The sequence below is a fragment of the Ixodes scapularis genome, unplaced genomic scaffold (assembly GCF_016920785.2).
Source record: "Ixodes scapularis isolate PalLabHiFi unplaced genomic scaffold, ASM1692078v2 PGA_scaffold1__304_contigs__length_218370807, whole genome shotgun sequence".
Lineage (NCBI taxonomy): Eukaryota > Metazoa > Arthropoda > Arachnida > Ixodida > Ixodidae > Ixodes > Ixodes scapularis.
The window spans coordinates 54,361,745-54,379,326 of record NW_024609846.1 but is presented as its reverse complement, the minus strand read 5'-3'; the positions used below and the strand labels follow the sequence as shown (position 1 = coordinate 54,379,326).

General features: G+C 48.8%; 2 protein-coding genes across 3 annotated transcripts in view; one reads left to right on the top strand and one right to left on the bottom strand.

Moving 5' to 3' along the window:
* Positions 1–8,153, top strand: part of LOC8032616 — a 265,009-nt gene extending 256,856 nt beyond the window's left edge. For both annotated transcript variants that reach the window (XM_029970300.4, XM_029970299.4), the window contains exons 12-14: positions 108–308; positions 2,126–2,367; positions 4,682–8,153. In XM_029970300.4, coding sequence (XP_029826160.2) covers positions 108–308; positions 2,126–2,367; positions 4,682–6,915 — 2,677 coding nt within the window. In that variant the 3' untranslated portion in view covers positions 6,916–8,153. The remainder of the gene's footprint in view (positions 1–107; positions 309–2,125; positions 2,368–4,681) is intronic.
* A 4,391-nt stretch (positions 8,154–12,544) lies between these two features.
* The window catches only part of LOC8032601 (transmembrane and coiled-coil domain-containing protein 6), a 33,814-nt gene continuing 28,776 nt past the window's right edge, over positions 12,545–17,582 (bottom strand). Inside the window, exons 10-12 of the mRNA XM_029970290.3 lie at positions 15,948–16,116; positions 13,417–13,514; positions 12,545–12,824 (exon numbers count right to left, since the gene is read on the bottom strand). Of these exons, the coding sequence (XP_029826150.2) occupies positions 12,663–12,824; positions 13,417–13,514; positions 15,948–16,116 (429 nt within the window). The 3' untranslated portion in view covers positions 12,545–12,662. The remainder of the gene's footprint in view (positions 12,825–13,416; positions 13,515–15,947; positions 16,117–17,582) is intronic.

Here is a 17,582-nt window from a genome sequence, read left to right as displayed (position 1 = left end):
GTGGTCGGTGACCGTAGCTACCACCCTTTCCATTTCCCAATGGTTGACCCTTAAAAGCTTCCATCTCTGTGTCACACTGCATCTTGCCCCATTCTCTCGCCTCGCAGAGAGCAGGGTTCCAAGGTTCTGGTGCACTGCAAGATGGGCATCAGCCGGTCGGCGTCGGTGGTCATAGCGTACGTGATGAAGGCCTACGACCTGGACTTGGACCAGGCCCTGGAGTTTGTAAAGAGACGCCGCAGCTGCATCAAACCCAATTCGGGCTTCCTCAAGCAGCTCGAGACTTACAGGGGCATACTCAATGCCAGGTGGGTCTTTCCGCGAAAGCCGTGCATGCACTCTCTTGCCCTGCCGGTGGAGATCTGCTTCGGACGTAGGGGCGATGGGGCAACACGACCGTGTTGGTGGTCTCGAACGAGCTGCCCCACCCTTCCCCACACCCACATCTCGAATGTGAGGAGTTCGCTTATTTATGGACCGATCAATAAGGCTGGCTTAACAGCTATTCCTTTGTCGCCACTACAGCTTGCATCCATAGTCGTCCGTCGGCTGCGTTTTCAATTTTCATGTTTTGGTCGATGCGAGTGGAGTTACCCTGGTTAGTCTAGGTCGTCTTGGGCCGGGGTCGTTCAAGCGGAAGGCGGTGTGGCACTTCGGGTTTATTTCATCAGTAATGATTGCAGTGTGCGAGTTATTTAGGGGAGAGGGTTGACAGAATGCAGCAGGGCATAAGCTACCGTATAGACTTGATTGTAGCGCGCCCACGATTGTAATCTTGAGGGGCAACTTTTCATTATGCCCCATAAGAAAAATAAAACCACAATCATAACTTGAGACCGACAGAGGAATGAAAGAGTACCTTTATTTTAAAGAGACAGTGGCCTACACTGGCCAGTTTTGGGGAAATGATTTTCCCGCCGCTCATTGTCACCATTGTCGTCGCCATTGGAGGTGACGACGATGGCGTCACCTCCAATGCCGTCTCGCCGTCTTCGCTCCAGGTGACGTTTCCTTCGCACCGTAGAGGTCATTCAATATCAAACACTTTTTAAATGCACGAACAACAATGCCATGCAGGCAGACACCGATTCGGCGATTTTCAATGCGCTCGGTCGCTCCATTCTTCCCGAAGGCGTCAAGTGCACCGATTCTTGTCAGCGACGAACTCCGGAAATTTATTTTCCAAATCCCAGTGAAGGTCACGACATGATCCACGGAAAACTTTCTGGTCTGGTTCACATTTCAAAAGCACATCCCGCTGGTGCCCACATCTGCGAATTGTGGATTCGTTCACGTCCAGCCGACAAGCAGTTCCCAGCTCTTTGGCCATCAAAATTGTCTTGTTCTTCAATCTAGCATTGTACTGTGTACATTGCGCTGCCATTGGTTTGGTGCGAACATGTGCAATGCCACAGAAGCGCGAAACGTTGGACGTTGTGGAAGCACGAAAGGCAAAACACAAGGTCGAACAAGTTCGCCATAACAAACAGAAGAAGGAACGACAGGTTTTATGATGTTTCAATCTATTTCGATCTGGATTTGTCAGATTTCATTTTAAACAGCCATATAGGTGCACGTTGCCTGCATAAGGTTGAAAAACCGCTCGAACTCCGAAAAGCACAGTTATATTTCAATATGGCGGCACCTTTGAGGCCCATTTCACGGTCACTCAAATATAACGAGGGGCAGCGTCGGGTAACAAAAATTACAAGAAAAACTCGCGTTAGATTCAAGTAAATATGGTATGTTCACAGTATAACTAAAAATAAACACTATATGCCCTTCGAAGGCAGAAAGTGGGCGTGAACAGAAAGGGAATGAATGGAACTGTAGAGCTAGCACGCCAACCATCTGCGATAGCTCTTCTCGCAGCTGACTAAATACGGACTTGTCGTCAACCCGATACAGTATCGCGTCCGGGACACCAACATGCAGAAACTTGTAATCTACAATATTAACGTGAGACCTAACTGGTCTTCATTGTACGACATGACCGAATCACTGCATCTCTGCGCATAAGTGTGTGAGGTTTGCTTCTTTCTCGTCTGCTGTTAGTGTAGCATGTTGCTACCGAACTCTAGCTAGAGCCTGAAGCCCTTGTTCCCCATTGCCCTTGCCTGTGCAGCAAGCAGAGGCACAACAGCATCTGGCGCTCCAAGTCCGAGACTAACCTGAAGTATGAGAAGCCCAAGCGCACCAAGAAGCAGGAGGGCAGTGATGGGCGCAGTGCTACGGAGTCCCTCTGTGGCCACATGAGCCTCCTGGTCCCCGGCAGCGTTGCACGGCCGAAATCCTGGTCTCCTGATGACGCCGCCTCCAGTGTCTTCTTCTCGGTCAGCAACAACGACCTGCCGAGCGCCAGCGATTGTAAGTGGGATCTTGGTGCTGTGTGCAATGCAGTTAGTATGAACAAGCTTTAAGTTTCCCACTTTCGGCTGTAGGAGTGCAATATAAACTTTTAGTGTGCAGGAATCTGCTCCCTACAAAGTGCCAACATTGGAGCTTAGATATTCGCGACTCCAGCGACCTATAGGGGGCGCCACCACCAAACAAACATGGCGGCTGAGTCCAGGTCGCGTCGGCTCGGCCGGGCCGCCTGAACAGGTGGAGCGTTCAATTTAACAGATTTTCTTTTGTTCAATGCCCAATTTTATAGGTATCTGAACTGAGATGGTTAAGTGTAGCCGGTGCACATAAACTTGCAAAGCATATTTTTGTTTTCCCGGTGTTTTTTGTTATTTTCATGTCAAACTTTCCTTTCGGAGATTTCGTTCAAAACCGAAACTATGGGCTCCGGAGAAACGGTAATATACTAATCAGTTTTGATCATCTAAGGAAAGCGGCGATGACTACAGAATTGTTCCACCGAGAGTAATTTTCAGCTAACTGGCATGCCTCGACCATGCGACTTATCGGTCCGCGAAATCGAGCTTTCGTGTGTATCCGCGTTTAAGAAACAGCTCCAGTTGTCTGCTCGGTCAACACCACAGGCTGCAGGAAAATTACAAAAATTAAGCAGGCGCTTCTTGAGCCAAGGACCATGTTAACCCTCCGGCGCCCCACTACAGCTGATACTCGTATTTCAATTCAGGTTTTAGTAGCAATCGAGAAATCATTTTAACGAGCGGGTTATGGATTATATTACATACTATGTTTTGAAGCGCTATTAGTATATTCTTCAGGTTGAAATATGAGCTTAGTTGACTAGATATTAGGTGAACTACTGAATAAAAGTATATTTGACAGACAGAGAGATACTACTTGAACTTAGCCAAATGGTTCTAGCCGGCAGCACGGAGACAAACTGAAGAGAGTCTTCATCGGAGATTCACGCAGAACCTCTCTGCATTGAACTTTGCTTTGAATCCTGAACGGAGAAAATTAGTATATTTCGTGGCTGGTCAACCTGAGCAATGCAGACATATATTGCTGCTGGCTTCGACGGGGGTATATTATAAATATTGAAGGCGCGATAGAGCATAATGCCCTGACAGCTTCTAACGTTGCGAGACTCGTCCCCCACCTTTTGAAAACAGATAATTTCCCTCATTCATCATTTGCAGCGAGCAGGTTTTCCTCAATTAAGCAATTGCGAAATCAGCCCAACTCCTCCAGTGTGGTCCAGAGGCTTTTTCGGCGAAAAGCAGCCAAGACGATTAGCCAAGGCACCGACCGGCGTGGGTGGTTCAAACTTGAAGCTAACCGATCACAACCAAACTCAAGAAAAGCAGCTATCGAACCTTCCCATTCACTTGACTGCAACATTGGTGTTCCCTCCAATGAAATGCTTAGTCTGTCGTCCTCAGTCGACTGTCCTACATCCTTATAAAGGAACCACTTATCAGTTCCCGAGCGCTCGTCACTTTGAATGTGATTCGAGACAGACAAGAAATCAAAACGTTTTTTCCGTGATTCTCCCCATCCAAGAAATCGAAAGCACGCGACCGTGTGTTGTGGAGCAAACGGGCTTTCAAACATGTGATGAAGGAAACAATCTACTGAGGCTTCACCACACTAATGAACACACAGGCAAACTTAAGAAATATTCGGACCTTCGTCAAAGTACATTGTTCGCCGCCGCGCTGACAACACGTATCCATGGAAGCCACCAGAGACGCGGAGGGGCGCGGAGCGACCTGGTCCGGCTGGTTCCCGGTTTTCCCGTTTGGTGGCGTCCGTTTTGCTGGAGTCGCGAATAGCACTGGACACTAAACGTGCAAGTGAAACACTGAAAAGTATGAATGTCTTAAAACTATTTATGTCAAGCAGTGTACTCTAGCTTGCTGTACCCAGGGCAAATTAAGAGGGTATTAACAGGCTGTTTAAGTAAACTATGCAATGTATTTTGTTAAAAGGACAGAATGCTTTGGACTTTGGCAGTATTGTATGCTTAAGTTCATTGTTTCTTTCCAATTTTCATGCATTGTAGCACGTCCAGCATGTATACCTATACCTTTATAATTGTTACAATGCATCACATTATTATTAGTTCTAAGATATCAATTAAATGTAGTATTCGTGAAAAGTTTTTTTTTTTTTTTTTGTGACTTTATTACGACAGTTGTAAATACTATGACTTGTTCCTAAGTCGATTAAAAAAATCGCGTGGACGCAAAGCGTACTCCAGCGGTTGCTCATCGTGCGATGCAAGTCCCTCAGTGCGACCCCCGTGTTTGTGCAGCCATCACGCCTCCTGGCAAGACGCGGTCTTCCCGGAAGCGCCTGAGCCGGCCTCGCTATGGGACGGACCCTGCCTGCTACCCTGCCGCCTTCGTGCCTCCCGATGCCCCTCCAGATTCCCCAGCTGTGGTCACCACCGGCACGGCCACCATCCCGGTCACCTTGGGCACGGACCCGAACCCCCGGGTGGGTGGCAGTCCCAAGCCCTGTGCCCTGCCCTCCTCGCTCCTCCCTTCCAAACCGGGAGAGGAGGAAGACCAGGGACTGCACCGGGTCGCCTCTGTAAAAGACCGCATCTGCGAACTGGAATCTCAAGCCGTTGTCACCAAGCCCGCAAGTGGAAAAGCGCCCTTGAAACCGGACGCACCGCGAATCGCCGCCACTTCGGCCGCAACGATGACGACGGCAGACCCCAACGTGCGAAGCAAGTTGTTACTCAATCTGGCCAATCCGCCTTGTTACGGCAAGAACGACATGCCTCTGCCGACCGAGGACTGCACGACGGTGGCGATCTACAACGTTAGGACGTACGAACCGCAGGGCGTGGAGCCTGTGGCGTCGCAGACCAAGCCTCCCACTCCGAAGCACACGGCTGTGATAGTGAAGCCGACGCCTCCCTGGTCGTCGGGAGGAGCGGGCGACGTAGACGGAGGGGACACGGCGGACGTTGCTCCAGCACCGTCACCAAAAGACGTCTTCTCGTCCGCGCTGAGGAGGGATGCAGAGGACGGGTGCCCGAGGTTCCCGGCCCCCACGGCGGGCGTCCCCTGCCACATGGCCGACGACATCCGGTCGGCCGACGCTAGTCACTCCCCCGAAAGGGTGCCGTGGGAGGAGCCCCGTCCTCGGGGCACGCTCTTCCCAGCGGAGATATGTAAGTTGCAGATAGGGTTTGCGGAAGGGGCCGCAGCAGAGGCGCGGAAAGAGAATGTAGTCCCTGTCCTGGCGGAGCTGCAGGTGGACGGCCAGAGGTCGGAAGACCCTTCTCGGGAGAAAAACCAGCAGGGAAAGGTGTGCAAGACCAAGTGCCGACTCGAAGGCTTTGCGCAGTCGCTGCGTTTCGACGGGAGAGCGTTTCCTTCGCAGACGAGGTCGATGCCTTCCACGCCTCCCGAGACGGTGGCGGGCGTCTGCCCGACATCGCCGAGCAAGCAGATCCTACGGTCGCAGAGCCTGCGCTCCGAACGCCGGCCCAAGTCTCTCGCACTTCCCAAGTATGTAGCGCGGAGTCCGCCCAAATTTGCACTCCAAGAGTCCCCTCCGATTGCGGACGACCAGTTCGGCCTCGAGATCAGTCACAGTGCGAGCACGCCATCAGTCGTGGAGGCAGTCAACGAGGTGCTGCGCGACACGGAGCGCGTCATCTCCGGCGCCTTCCACTTGCTTCCTCCGACGGCGACCACACCCCCAAGAGCCCGCAGCGCGGACGCGGACTTCGGGAGCCCCACGTCCCTCCTTGTCGAAGCCCAGCAGTGCCCTTTGGAGCATGAGTCGAGTTGCGGCGACGTTCCGCTGGCCGGAATCGTCAAGCAGCAGAGGGCAATGCTCGAGGGACTGCAACCACAACACAGAGCCTCGGATCGCAAACCCCCCGCCGGAGACTCGCGCTCCAAGAAAGACCAGGCCCGCTTCATCAGAGAGCTTGGAAGCAGCCTGGTTCCTGGTGACACCCCTGTTACCGCGGAGGCGGAAGAAGAGGAGTCTGCAGTGGGAGTCGTCAAGAGACTGACCAAGGAGCTTGAAGCGAAAGCGCGGAACGGTAAGGCCAAGCCGGGAACGGCGGACCGACTCGTCATTGTGGAGCGGGACGGCCGGGAGCAAGACCCCGCCTCGACTGGCAGTTCCAGCACTCCCAACTCCCCCGTCTGCGAGCGACACGGCTGCGGGGCCTGGGGTCCCCGCGGACCCCGCGCCTTCTCCGAGTGCCGCCCACCTCCAGCCGAGCCGCCGCCACCGCCCAGCCGCCACACCAGCCTAGACGCTGCGGAAAAGATGCGGAAGGCGTCTGCCTCGCGGGGCCCGTCGTCGGCGCACCCGACTGCGAGCAATCGCGGCGGGGAACTCCCGCTGCCTCCGAAAGTGCCGCCACCCGGTGTGTTGTTCGCGATGATGCCTCCCGGCGTGTTGCCCGGCGGCCTTCAGCGCAAGATTCGAAAGCAGCAGGGCAAGACGCATCCACTGAGCAAACTGGCTGCGCGGCAGAGGCATCCAAACCCTCTGTACAACACCATGTGATCCCGTGTGTGTCTCCCTCGTCCCCTTTCGTCCCACCACTTTCTCCAAAACCTACGTCGCCTTCCGGCGAGAATGCCGAAAAATTCTCGTACCATTTGCCGCTTTCGTTTTGTGTTTGCGTCCGTCTGCTGTACAGAAACAAAGCCGAAGCTGCCCATCGAGTGTCAGTTGTTGCTGTTGCGCGTGTTTGTCTGAGCGGGGTGATAGGAGTTAAGGCGCCGAGTCACACCCTGTGATGCATGCACCACTGCTGTGATGAGTCGGCAGTTTTGAGTGTTGTCCCTCCAATGTTCGGGTTAGTCTTTGTTGTCGTTGGCATGTTTTGTGACAGTGAGGTGCGCATACACAGTTTTGAGTGGATGCCCAGGGCAGAGTGTGGGAGAGAGTTTGCTGCCCATGGGGAATAACAAAGGCAGGAATATGCGAAGTTGCCCAGGCTTCATTTCCCTTCACGGATGACTAATATGCCGACTGAAACCTGTTGTTCCTTCACCTTTGCATGCAATATGATCACCATAATATTAACTGCCATTCTTACAATGAGGGTAATGCATTTTTATTGCAGTCTACCTTTAGAATCTCAATTTGTAGTGGCATTTTCAGTTTTTCTGGTAAAATGCACTAATATTCCAACAGCATAATTATTTAATTACAGCTTCGTTAACCTCGTTCGATTTAAGGCAGTGCAATGAAATAGTGCGGGAACTTGCATAACAGTGTCTCCGAATGCAGGAGTCCCTTTTGCCCTATTTCAAAAGGGGCTTTCTGATCTGCCGACAAAAATAGACCCTTTCAATTTCCTGGTGACTACCTTTTCTCACGGTAGAGTCGAACGAAAAGAAAGGAAGTGAGGCCAGCCCGCTTGCCGCTCCCCAGTGCACCTGCGGCGGCCACCAGTGCTGGATGCTCGCGCTTAGTGAAGACGGCCTCTGCAAACACTGCCTGGTTGCAAACTATGCTTTGCCACGCTGACAAAAGGCTCTTGTCAAGAACCACGTGCCATATGATGTGTCCTAGTTGCCTGCCCCACTCTCCCCTCTCTGCTGCTGCTTAGTGTGCTCCAAAGCTCCCCGTATGTGTGTGTGTGCGTGTGAAAGCAATGTTTTTTGTGCATCTGGCCACGAGAGAATGAGTGACGACAAAGTACTGTGTGATGCGCTAGACCGAGAAATTATTTAAGACGAACGAGCAGAAGATGATTTCACCTTCTGGAATAAAATGGATTTTAGCAACCTGTACTTGCTCTCCATGTTTTTGTTTTTTTTGCTTTTTGAGAGGGGTATGACTATTAACGGGACATTGTCTTTCGTTGTTCTTTGACTGCGCATGCACACTTGGACCTCACAAGGTGCCAAAATGTTATCGAAAGTAGGAGTCTCGCATCGGAAGTGGGGCGACTGAGAGACAGCACTGCCATTCTTATCCTGCCAGTGGCTACAGCGACTACACTGCATTTACTCGTAAGCTGAAAGTGGAGTGGAGGTTACCAGCACGAGTTAGCTCACCCTCCTCGCTTTGAAACGTGCCCTTCTGTCGCAGGTGGTCTTTCCTTAAAGGCACAGTCGGAAGTTGCTATCTCGTGCTTCGGCATGAGCAGTGTATCTACCCGCAAACACATTCTGTGACTCTCTTGCCGTATCTCTGCTTGTGCGGGCAAGAGCGTGTCACATTCTGTGACATGCTCTTGCCCGCACAAGCAGAGATACGGCGGCGGCCAGACGCCTTGCTTGCAATCGTCTTGTCGACGTCGGCCTTGTGCCGCAGCTTTGCTGGTCCCAAGACGGGCTACATCATGATTGCACCAGATATCACGTGCTCTCCGCTGGCTGCTATTTGAGCACTTACTAGAGTGGGCCGTTTCTTTTTTTTTTTTTTATTTATTTCATTACCCTTGGGGCCCATCGAGCATTACAGAGGGGGTGGGTACAATAGGTTTACAAACTACAATGATCAATTCACAGTACAAAAAATAGACAACAACAAAACAAATGAAAAAGTATAATCAACAAATTGCAGTTACAAAAGTAATCAATTATGGCTGCCTTGAAAGCAGAAACATCTTCAATCGCAGCGATGTGTGGGGGAAGGTGGTTCCACTCTGTATACTTTGTTTATAACAAAATATACAGCCATCAGGCTCAAAATACAAATGTGCGATTGTCGCTTACGGATCTTGTGGATCATATTCAGCCCATTTCTGAACACCGCAGGTGTATTTCAAATTTTGTTGAAGTATCCCTTTAAAATTGGTATTAGTGGATATGCGGCTTCACTTTGACATAATATTTCAGCTGTGATCGTATTTCGTGCCACTAAAGCGATACCAGTCATTTATTTGAATTTCGTTTTCGACCGTAGTTGCCCTTTCAGCACCAATCAAAGTTGTGCACACACGGTCTTCACCTAAAACGATAAAATTTTCGATAGAAATTTCTGGTTGGGGAAAGTTAAATGTAAAAAAGAACTCCCACCAAAACCCCCAAAAAGTTCAGCCCGATGTTTTAAAACCTGTTGGGTTTCTTCATCAGGGGTGACTAAATCGTGTGGAGCAGCAGCAGCAGCTTTCATCATCTTGGTTATTTACAACTCTAAGCATACGAAAAGGTTTTTTTTCTTATACTGTGTAGTGTATGTTTATACAGCCGGAAGTCAGTCAACCCCCCTTGTCTGGTGTCTCAGCTGTAGGCGAGAACTTTATTTAGCCAGTGCAGTACAACCGCTAGCCTGGGGTCTGTAATGTGCACCGTGCAGCAGTGATGCACGACCACATGACGGTACGATGCTCATCCAGATCGAAACGGGCAGGGGTGGGGATCGAACCCAGGATCCCTGGGCTCTGCAGCGCGAGCTTTCGCTTCATGAGCTCCAAGCTGGTGTGTGCTAGCCCACTCGGCCACTGATCCCTTAGAGTCTTGGCACCAGGAAACAAACAGGTCCCTGGGTGCTTTGTGTGGGTGCTTTGCTATCGGTGTACATTCATGGATTGCACCACCTGACGACGGCAATAAACAAGAGACCATACAAATAGAAAAAAAATAAGTTTTGAGTTGTAAACAACGAAGAAGATGAAAGCTGCTTCCGCTCCAGGCGATTTAGAAACTGAGCATCTTTTGAAACGTCGGACTGAAGCTTTTCTGGGTTTTGGTTGGAGTTCTTCCTTTTTAAATTTAACTCTACACCTCTTTGAAATGCCACAGAAAGTTGTCTGTGAGTATAGTAAGGACTCCAGTCGTTTTTTAGATGTTCATTCCCAAGCAGCTAATGACACATCAGCTGTATACGCTGCATTAGTGTGGCATAGGGTGCTCTTATCCAGAGGCCATCTCTCCTTTTAACAGGACTATGGTTAGACCCCCTGTTGAGTAACGAAGGATTTTGTTAGAAATAAGTAAGATTTGTTTTAGAAAAGTCTACCTTTCTACAGTTGCGTCGGCATCGGTTTTTTATCTGCCTATGTTTGTGTCCACATTTTTGGGCAATTGCTCGCAGACCCGCGGCAGGGGGAGAGAGCGTGAACGAGGAGTCGTCTTGCGGGGCTCGGTAGAGAAGAGTCTGACCCTGGCCGTTAACAAACGGATTGGGTTTCAGTTGGGGCGCCGGAACACCCGTCTTGGGCTTCTGTCCGCACTTGTGGCTTTTAAGCGGGTGTGCTTGTGTCCGGCGTATTTTGCCGCTTGGTGTAGAAAACTTCACATTTAGTCAACGCAATAACTTAACTTGGTGGTGCCAGCCAGACGGCTGAGAAAGCATGTGGTTACTCTACAGAGAATTTGGGTTTGACCGTTGAAGTGTCGGAGGGCGGTCACGTTGACAGCTCGCTGGTCATTGGGTAAAAGTGTACCACGTGACAATGGGCAAGTTTGAAGTGATTGGCCCGTCTCTGGAGGGAAAGGAAGCCCCTACGAGTCTAGAAAAGGGCTGCCGAGAGGATTCTTGGGGATTCGGCTTTTGAGATCAGGCAGATGCGGCTCTTGAGACTGGGGACTAAGTATGGGTTTTAATTTTGGGAGTTTTGTCATGTAAATTACTGTTGACTTGTTGTCGTTGTGTTTTGAAAATAAACGTGGTCACACTGGCCACCGTAAACCAACCAACGTCGTAATGTGTCCAGCGGGATCGAATAACTTTTAGTTTTTTTTTCTTATTCGACTTGCCGGGGGACTACCATCGGGCGAACACCATCATCGGTCGTCACCATCCTGACCGGGCCCCCTCTCTCTTGGTAAGTTGACTCCCCCCCCCCCCCCCCCCCCCCGCCCCTTTTTTTTTCCTTTTTTTTTTTTCTTTTTACGAGTAAGGTATTTCTTTGTTACAACATGACTTCCTCTATGGAGGACAAAAATTAATGTGCTATTTGGCACTTCCAAATAGATATGTCTAGCTTTTTGTCAAAATTGAACGAGGTAAGGAAAACCAGTGTCTATATTGCTAGGTACAAATTACATATTTTCATTTTTCACAACATATGAAAATCACATTCAATTCCACTGGAAATTAATACACTGCAAGTTTTTTTTTTATTACTTGCGAGGAAGGCCACCAGGAGGTATAAGACACAGCTAATTTATTAGTGATCTCATATTTACACGGCCTAAAACATAAATTTTCAATCCTCCAAGGAATATTTTAAAGCATAACCAATAACTGTCAAAACAAATATGGTATTTTCTTATCTCCCTCTGCAGACATTATCAGATTATGCTGTGCAGCACAGCACAGTTAACGCAAGCACTACATTGCCACTTTTTCACGCTTTACCTGGGCACAGAAATTGCAGCAAATTTTACTGCTTGGGTTGGCGCCCCAAGAGTACCCTCCATCACACTGGGAGTTTCGATGGTGGCCTTTCAGTTCAGCAAAACAGGAAGACCGGAGATAATCTGTTGCCGCTGTAGCTGTGTCACGCTCTGCACGTGCATTATCTGACAGCCTCTATCTTCAAAGATCTGCTTGTACTATGGCCAAAGCCATGAAAAGGAGTGCACTGATGGAAATTGAGATAAACAATAGGATGGGACAATAAGGAGATCTATACTATTACATTTTTTGTTTATGTGAACAATCATTCAGTAAGCTTCGTAATTCACATAGTTTTTAGGAGTGCACGTTACGTCACATTAGTTGAACAAGTGCATTTCATTTTGAGCAAACATACAAAGTAGCAGGTCGAAACTTAAAAAAGAAGAAGTATATAGCATAGGCGTTTCTAGCAAATCTAGGTGCGTGAAAGGCAAGATACCACTAATGCTGCAATCTCTCGCATGCTTCATCATTTGTAATCTAGGGTGGGCTGCAAGCACGATAACTTTACTCGGCATTTAGCAGTCGTGGAAACCCTTGTTCCACTCGAATTGTATTTGCTTGGTCATGCAATTTCCCAAGTTATAATCCCGTTGCACAATTTGGAATGCATGTGATTCCAGGTGCTCGTGTTGCAGCAGATAAAAACAACCTATAACTAAGCTCGGATTTGTAGGAAGCTTTCCCATGTGATTGGGGTCTTTACAAGAACCAACTAGACGACAGAAGGCATTGCATTCATTTTGGCAGCTCGAAAATACTGCAAAATCTGCAAGCAATCTCAAATAAATAAAGGTGACTTTGAACCACTTTTGCAACAGAACAAAAATAAAACAAAAACTTCACATGTTTTCTTCATCTAGTACATACCAAACCGGTAAATCGGGGTACTTGAGGTAATTTGGCACATCACCACATTTTTTGTAAACTCTTGAGCACTTCACAGGCTACATTGTGCCAAGAAGCGTCAACAAGTTCTGTGCCACAGTTGATTCTTTGCCGCCACTAGAGGCCAGGGACTTGACCTGGTCCAAGAGATTGCTGTTTTCCACCAAGCTTTCTCTGAAGACGGGTATCCTAGATGCAATATTCCCAAGAAATGAGAGTACCTGCAACACAATGTCAATGAATCCCATCATTAGACTATGTACTTGATGTAGATATCTGTGACATGCAGGTTGTGAACATCTCATTAGTTGAAACATCACTACCAAAGCAGAACTGTCGCGATTACCGCCGAGATTACAGAAACACGTGTACTACAAAATGCAACACAGATTAATATTCTGGCTCTTTTTCGCTGTTAAAAGGCTATTACAAAACTACCACTTGTGTCATGGAACATGCTAATGAGCAGTGCCTAGTGTGGTGTTGAATGCTCACGTTTACCACCAATGCCATGTTGAAGTTTACTGTGCCGCACAGTTAAAGTGCTTACTGGCACATCCTCCAACCAAAGATATATGTGGGGTGTCCATTATAAATACAATAAAACTTTCCTTCTTTCCTTGTGCATTTCATTTTTTTTTACATTAAGGTTTTTTTAGTAACTTTTGGGAGCCAAAGGAGATGCTCTGGCAGGAATGTCACGAAAGCAGATAATAGAAAACGAAAGATCAAATGAAAGTGCCGGTGAATGACTACCCATCTCAATGTTGCTTACATGTGACTCGGCGCAAGGCATAACTGAAAAGCACCCACCGTTTCTATGTGCGACGATTCACAACAGATCAAAGGCAAAATGCCGTCCGAATTGCAGATAGTCAGATTGAAGTTCATCTCATTCCAAACCAATGCAGCTGTGAAGAGAAACAAACACATTTTGTATTTAAGATTAAAAAAGAAGAATTACAAGATGCAAATTCAGTTCATAGCACATTTACTGCTTGCTCCTGGTAAAGTTTAAGAGCTAGAACATCCCTGTATAACGAATACCCTGTACACCTTGCCACATGGAGATGCATTGTGGGAAAAGTACCAAGGAGAAACTGTGACACATGCATATTTGCTAGATTGCGCTAGTTCCCAAAAACAAACCGCCCGTCCCAATTGTGGGCACCCTAATGACATCACTGTTTACTGGTTGCTAGGGTGTACGCCCATCTGCACAGTGCATGCACGGTTGCACAAGGGGGCATTGCTTGGCTTATGACGAGCAACCACTACAAGTGACCAAGACTGTCCTGGGGCACCCCTAGGGAACGTCATACACCAACTGTTTCATTCTTTAACTATCTGTCCATCAAACATTACATGTAATTTCCTTTTTGGAAATACTGACTCCAGTTTGTTCCTTTAAGCTGGTCTTGCAGCAAGGCAAACCATCCAGAAACTGTCATGAGAAAACTTCTTGCTAATATGGGCAAGGATTCTAAGTTGTGATGGCATTGTGAAAAGGGCTGAATTCATATTTATGTATTGTTACTGATGCTATGATCCAATATCTTCTTGTATTTATGCATGCAGTTTAACTAGCATTGTTTTCTTAAGCACAAACTATGGGGATACATATACAAAGAAGGGCAAAGGGGATTTTTATCCACCTGCAAATCAGCCAGGAGAAGGTCAGGGGCCACATTTAGCTGATATTTTAACATGAAGGGCCAGTAGCCTTCTTAGATTTCATGGAAATGTTGGCACTGCTTGTGCTATGCCGGTAGCCATGCCAGTAATCTTTCCCCATCACAATGCATCTTCTGCCAAAATCTGGAATGTCTAGAAGCAGTTTGTTCTTTGAAGCTTGTGGGGATTCCTGTGATCTCCCTTCCCCGATGGCTAGCGATAACAGCCGCGGGTCGGAACGCTTGGCCTCCTTCGCCGTGAGCTCCGACCTGTTCGTAAAGCAGTGGGTTCCCTGTCTTAGAGGGCCTTCCCCTCACTCTCTCCCAAGGGGCCTTCTTCCGTTTCCCCGCTCGGATGTGCATCACTGTTGACAGGCGAGGAGGTTAAGGGGGGGGGGGGGTAAGTTAGAAACAGTCATTGTGTGTTTCCCAGTGCTTGTGTTACATTGTCCGTGTCGAAGTCCTTCCGGGTGCGGTGGTGACGACCTTCTGTTTCTGTTTGTATTGGACCCCGTGTACTGGGTAAAGATGGAAACGATAGCGCACGCTTCTCTTTTGTTTTAGAGCGCAGCTCTTAGGCGCCCGTTCCCGGCTTGAGCGGCGTCGGCGTAACAGCGAGTAACCCTCGTAACCCTCGTGAGGGTTAGAGGGTTACTCTCACGAGGGTTACCTTCACGAGGGCTACGAGGATTAGTTACCCTCAAAAGGGTTACCCTCACGAGGGTTATGAGTTACCCTCACGAGGGTCACGATGGTTAACCAGGTCACGTGACCCCCCCGGGGTCACGTGACCTAGGGATACCCCCCCCCCCCCCCCCGAGGTCACGTGACCCCCTGTTGACGTCATCGCCACTGATGACGTCATCAGTAATGTTATTGATGACGTCACCGGCTTCCGCATCGTCATCATCAGCGATGACATCATCAGTGACATCACTGATGGCGTCACCGGCATCCACATCGTCATCATCACTGATGACGTCATCGGTATCCGCATCGTCATCGTCACTGATTACGTCATTGGCATCGTCGCGTGACCCCGCAGGTCATGTGACCCCCCGACGTCACGTGACACCCACGTGACTCCCGCAAGGTCACATGAACCCCCGCCACCCAAGGTCGCTTGACCCACCCCCCCCCAGTACCCTTCCCTCCTCCTCCTGAAGAGCTGCACTCTAATTCAACGTTACAGGGAGTTGTAAACGGCTTTCATTTCTTTTTTATGTACTTTTTTCAGTTCGGTGTATTGTGATTCTGGTGGATTGTTTGGTAGTTTGGTGATGAACCGTATGGTGGTGGCAACGTTCGGGGGAGGTGTATATAAGGCGTAGAGGCAATAAAGTTTTTAGCTGAGTTTTAGACGTTGTCTGTCCCTTTTTCTTCCTGCTTCACGAGTTTCCGTTTTTCAAACCACGGTCTCAGGTTTCATTCATCATGTATATCAGCTGCAAGTCAGCGCTGCGTCCGTGTTACTTCTTCGTCTGGTCCTTCCTCTTTTGTGGTGTTTTTAATCCCGAAGTACTGGAGGTGCTTCAAAAGCCCAATAAATGCAGAAATTCGCTAGACCCAAGGTTTGGTGAATTAACACATTACAACCAATCACTGAATTCAATAGCTACCATACTCCACGAATGTTGGGAAACTAGTCTGGCACACAGACCGATGACGTACCAGCAAGGTTGTTGAGGAGCCAAAGGCACTCCCGCCGCAGATGCAGGTAAGTGGAGTTGAGAAGGACTCCTAGGCACTCTGCCATGTCGGGAGACTGTGCCACCGTGCTTGCCAACGAATCCTGGTGTGCCGCAAAGGTGGCCAGGCACCTCACCAAAGGGGTCAGGGTCTGTCACATTGTATTCACAAAACATCAGCAAACAAGCTCTACACTGAAGAAAGACAACAGGTACAAAGGACTAGCACTTTTTGGGGGAGAAAAGCGTCGAGCGTCGAATCCTGCGATGAATGGAAACTGCCATGTCCAACCAAAACAAACATCAACATTCCCGGCAACCCCACCTCTGAGAACAGCCAAAGCTCAGGAGGGCACCATAATCCTTTTCCTGGCAGCTTGACTGCGGTTATCGTGCCTCAAAGAGGACTCTGCCACATAAAGTTAAAGTAATAAAATTAAGTTAACGATAACTTAAAGAGGAACATGGCAGTCTGTTTGTCTTCCATGTCCCTTATTAATTATCCTAAATTAGAAACCAACACGCTCAACTATCTATGTAATTATGTTGTTTGTATGTTTAGACAGCGGGAAGTTAGTCAGCCCCAATGGGTGTCTGGTGCGTCCGCTGTAGATGAGAAATTTTCCCAGCGCGGTACTACTGCTAGCCTCGGGTTTCTAATGTGCATCACGCAGTAATGATACACGACCGCACGCCAGTACGATGTGTTAAAATAACATACAACAGTGCGCCTTATTTTTCTTTGTGAATGTGTTCCGACCCCACGGTCATGGAGGGAGAGACTGCAACTCCGACGGGGGGCCAGCTGTGTTTATACCTCTGGCAAAGAGGGGTGCTCAGACAGGAGAGGAGGATGATTGTTTGCTGAGCGTCTGCTGCCGCAAGGCCTCGACCACCCCCGCGGGCGCTGGGCGTTGCCAGGGAAGGGAAAAGAAGACACTCGGCTTCCAGGTACCAATAGAAGACGTTCGCGTCGGAAACCTTTCAATGTACTCTTTGTCATTGTTTTAATCTCATCTAACTGTAATAAAGTCTTTCTTTTATTCGTTACTTTAAAAACGGTGACTTCTTGGACCATCAAGTTAACAAATCAGAAGTAGGATTTACATTGGAACCGTGCTTTTGGAAGCTGATGTCACTGGAGAGCGTTGACACATCGGAGGGCGTCGACAACGAGGCATGGCGAGCAACGCATGACTTTCAACTGACGCCGCTGCTTTGTGAGGAGCAGTACAGCCGAGGTCAAGTCTTAGTGACAATGCGTTTGGGCATTGCTCCGTGAAATCTACTTGCCTCAACATCTATAGCGATCAACTGTGTGTTCATCGCGGGGAAAAAAAAAAAGAAACTGAAAGTCGAAGATGGCTGAGGGCAACATGAACCAAGGAATCATTGCAGCTTTATTAGATCGAAACAAAAAGCTGATGGAACTCATGGACAGAAAACCTGAAATATTTCACGCAATGCCCGATCTCAACAAAGCAATTGCCGACTTCGATGGCGAGGAGTCCAGTCACACAGCCCGCGGCTGGCTGAAGACTGTTGACACGATGGCCGTGTTGCATGGCTGGCCGGATCATTTAAAGCTAGAAGCGGTTAAGCTACACCTGAAAGGGCC